General features: G+C 52.8%; 1 protein-coding gene across 1 annotated transcript in view; it reads left to right on the plus strand.

The window, feature by feature from the left end:
- The window catches only part of LOC134034375 (whirlin-like), a 6563-nt gene extending 4966 nt beyond the window's left edge, over positions 1 to 1597 (plus strand). Inside the window, exon 4 of the mRNA XM_062478914.1 lies at positions 941 to 1597. Coding sequence (XP_062334898.1) covers positions 941 to 1123 — 183 coding nt within the window. The 3' untranslated portion in view covers positions 1124 to 1597. The remainder of the gene's footprint in view (positions 1 to 940) is intronic.
- The last annotated feature ends 1405 nt before the right edge of the window (positions 1598 to 3002 follow it).

The following is a 3002-nucleotide window of genomic DNA, read 5'->3' on the forward strand; positions in this document are numbered from 1 at the left end:
AGCCCTTCTGCTTCCTGTCTGACTTCAGAGGACAGCCCTTCTGCTTCCTGTCTGACTTCAGAGGACAGCCCTTCTGCTTTCTGTCTGACTTCAGAGGACAGCCCTTCTGCTTCCTGTCTGACTTCAGAGGTGAATGTGATGGCAGGTGTGGCCCAGCCAACGCCATGCATCGCTGCTCCTGGGTGTCTGAGATCATCCGTCCCCTCCATCCCCCCCGTTAGGGTCCCCCGGAGAGGCGGAGAGGCAAAGAGGCGGGCCACAGCGCTGCTCTCTCCTCTCCACCCTCCGCCCCATGGCTCGGGGGTGATTGTCAGCGGTTCACTGAGCAACAGGAGTGATAATGCAGTCCTTCGGTCTCTCAGTGTCTGGACGGCCTGGTGCTGTAGGGAGGCATGCGTAAGAGTAGCGATGTGGGGGGGAGGGGGGGGGGAGTTTCAGTGCAGTAACATGATTGGTTCACGTTGGTGATAGAACTGGGAGATATAATTCATGCTCCTTTTTAAAACCATTCTGTTCCCCTTTCTCTTTCTCTCACTTTCTCTCTTTCTCTCTGTTTCTCTATCTTTCTCTAACTATCTTTGTCTCGTTCTCTCCCTTTCTATTGCTTTCAAACCTCTCTCCCTCCCTCTCGCCATCCGTCTTTCACTCTCTCACTCTCTCTCTCCCTCCCTCTTTCCCTCTCTCTCTCTCTCTCCCTCCCTATCTCTCTCTCTCTGCCTCTCTCTCCCTTCCTCTTTCTCCCTCTCCCTCTTCCTCTCTCCCTCTTCCTCTCTCTCTCTCTCTCTCTCTCTCTCTCTCTCTCTCTCTCTCTCTCTCTCTCTCTCTCTCTCTCTCTCTCTCTCTCTCTCTCTCTCTCTCTCTCTCTCTCTCTCTCTCTCTCTCTCTCTCTCTCTCTCTCTCTCTCTCTCTCTCCCTCTCCCTCTCTCTCTCTGTCTCTCAGAGGGGCGGGTCGGCCCATAACTGCGGCCAGCTGAAGGTGGGGCAGGTGATCCTGGAGGTGAACGGGGTTTCCCTGAGGGGCCGCGAACACAGGGACGCTGCCCGCATCATCGCCGAGGCGTTCAAGAACAAGGAGCGCGACCACGTGGACTTCCTGGTGACCGAGTTTAACGTGGCCCTATAACTGGGGGAGGACAGGGCAGGAGGAGAGGAGAGGAGGGGGACGGGGGAGGGCTGACAGAGGACTGTGGGAGACTCACACACTCTCACCTCTACGTGTGTCACTTCCTGCGGAACTGGAAGGAACCACGTCTCGGAATCTCTGTCACCTGATTGGCTCTGACTAGACAACGCCTCCGCAGAGTGGGCGGGGCTCGAGGAAACCTGCTTTTCAAATTACAGTTCTTTTTTTTTTACATGTATAAATGAACAAATGTAGATACAACTATATATATATATATATATATATACGCTACATAAAGATATTCTATGAATTATAAAAGCTGATATCTTACACGCTCAACGTACAAGTAGAATACTTTGAAGTGTATACACGTCAGTGAGATGTAAAAGTCCCTCTGCTTAATCAGCTTCCTGCAGCTGCTGCCCATCGAGGGGTCTGTCCGTGGCTCCTGAAGTGTGTCCAGGGCGGACCACACTGTTGCCTAGCTGTAATCCCACTCTAAGAGGCTGTAATGAGACAATAGAATACAGGGAACTGTCTAAGCTCTCTGAAAGATTCCCGTATGAGCGCGCACATACATGCACACACATACACACACACGCAGACACACACATTTCAACACACCTCAACAGGGACCACACTGTAATCCACAGAGCATGAGGGGAAACTTTATCCAATTATGGAACAGGAATGAGACGGGAGCCATGGCAATCAGACAGAGGAGGAGGAGAGAGGGAGAGAGGAGGGGGGACTCAGGGGGAGGAAGGGGGGGGGGAGAGAGAGTCGGGGGAAGGAAGGGAGACAGAACTGGGGAGAGAGAATAGCAGCCAGTGAAACTAAATGAGAGGGACATGGTTGTGGTGGTTGGTTTGTTTGTTTCCTCCGAGGGAGAGGATGAAGGAAAGGATGAGGGAGAGGATGAGGGAGAGGATGAAGGAGAGGATGAAGGAGAGGATGAGGAAGAGGATGAGGGAGAGGATGAAGGAGAGGATGAGGGAGAGGATGAGGGAGAGGATGAAGGAGAGGATGAAGGAGAGGAAGAGGATGAGGGAGAGGATGAGGGAGAGGATGAAGGAGAGGATGAGGGAGATGATGAAGGAGAGGATGAGGGAGAGGATGAGGAAGAGGATGAGGGAGATGATGAAGGAGAGGATGAGGGAGAGGATGAGGATGAGGGAGAGGATGAGGGAGAGGATGAAGGAGAGGATGAGGAAGAGGATGAAGGAGAGGATGAAGGAGAGGATGAGGGAGAGGATGAAGGAGAGGATGAGGGAGAGGATGAGGGAGAGGATGAAGGAGAGGATGAGGAAGAGGATGAGGGAGAGGATGAGGGAGAGGATGAAGGAGAGGATGAGGGAGAGGATGAGGGAGAGGATGAGGGAGAGGATGAAGGAGAGGATGAAGGAGAGGATGAGGGAGAGGATGAAGGAGAGGATGAGGGAGAGGATGAGGGAGAGGATGAGGGAGAGGATGAGGGAGAGGATGAAGGAGAGGATGAGGATGAAGGAGAGGATGAGGGAGAGGATGAAGGAGAGGATGAGGGAGAGGATGAAGGAGAGGATGAGGGAGAGGATGAAGGAGAAGATGAGGATGGCAGGCATGAACCCTCCAAGCAGCCTGGGAGGAGAGAGGAAGAGCGTATCCGAGCGGAGGTCCAAATGGAGGAAAATAAAAAGAGTGTTTTAACAAAGAAGAATGAGGAGCGAGCGAGCGAGGGTTTGAAAGTGAGTCATACAAATAGTGACCTGCTAAAGCCTGGCCGTGTGACAAGAGGTCTGGCTCGCTTTAGCAAACACACACTCGCACGCACACACACACACACACTTCCATGACTCAGCTCACCTGCGATGACCAGCTCAGGACCACACTCACCAAGTCT

Source organism: Osmerus eperlanus, chromosome 14, assembly GCF_963692335.1.
Source record: "Osmerus eperlanus chromosome 14, fOsmEpe2.1, whole genome shotgun sequence".
In the NCBI taxonomy this organism is placed as follows: Eukaryota; Metazoa; Chordata; class Actinopteri; order Osmeriformes; family Osmeridae; genus Osmerus; species Osmerus eperlanus.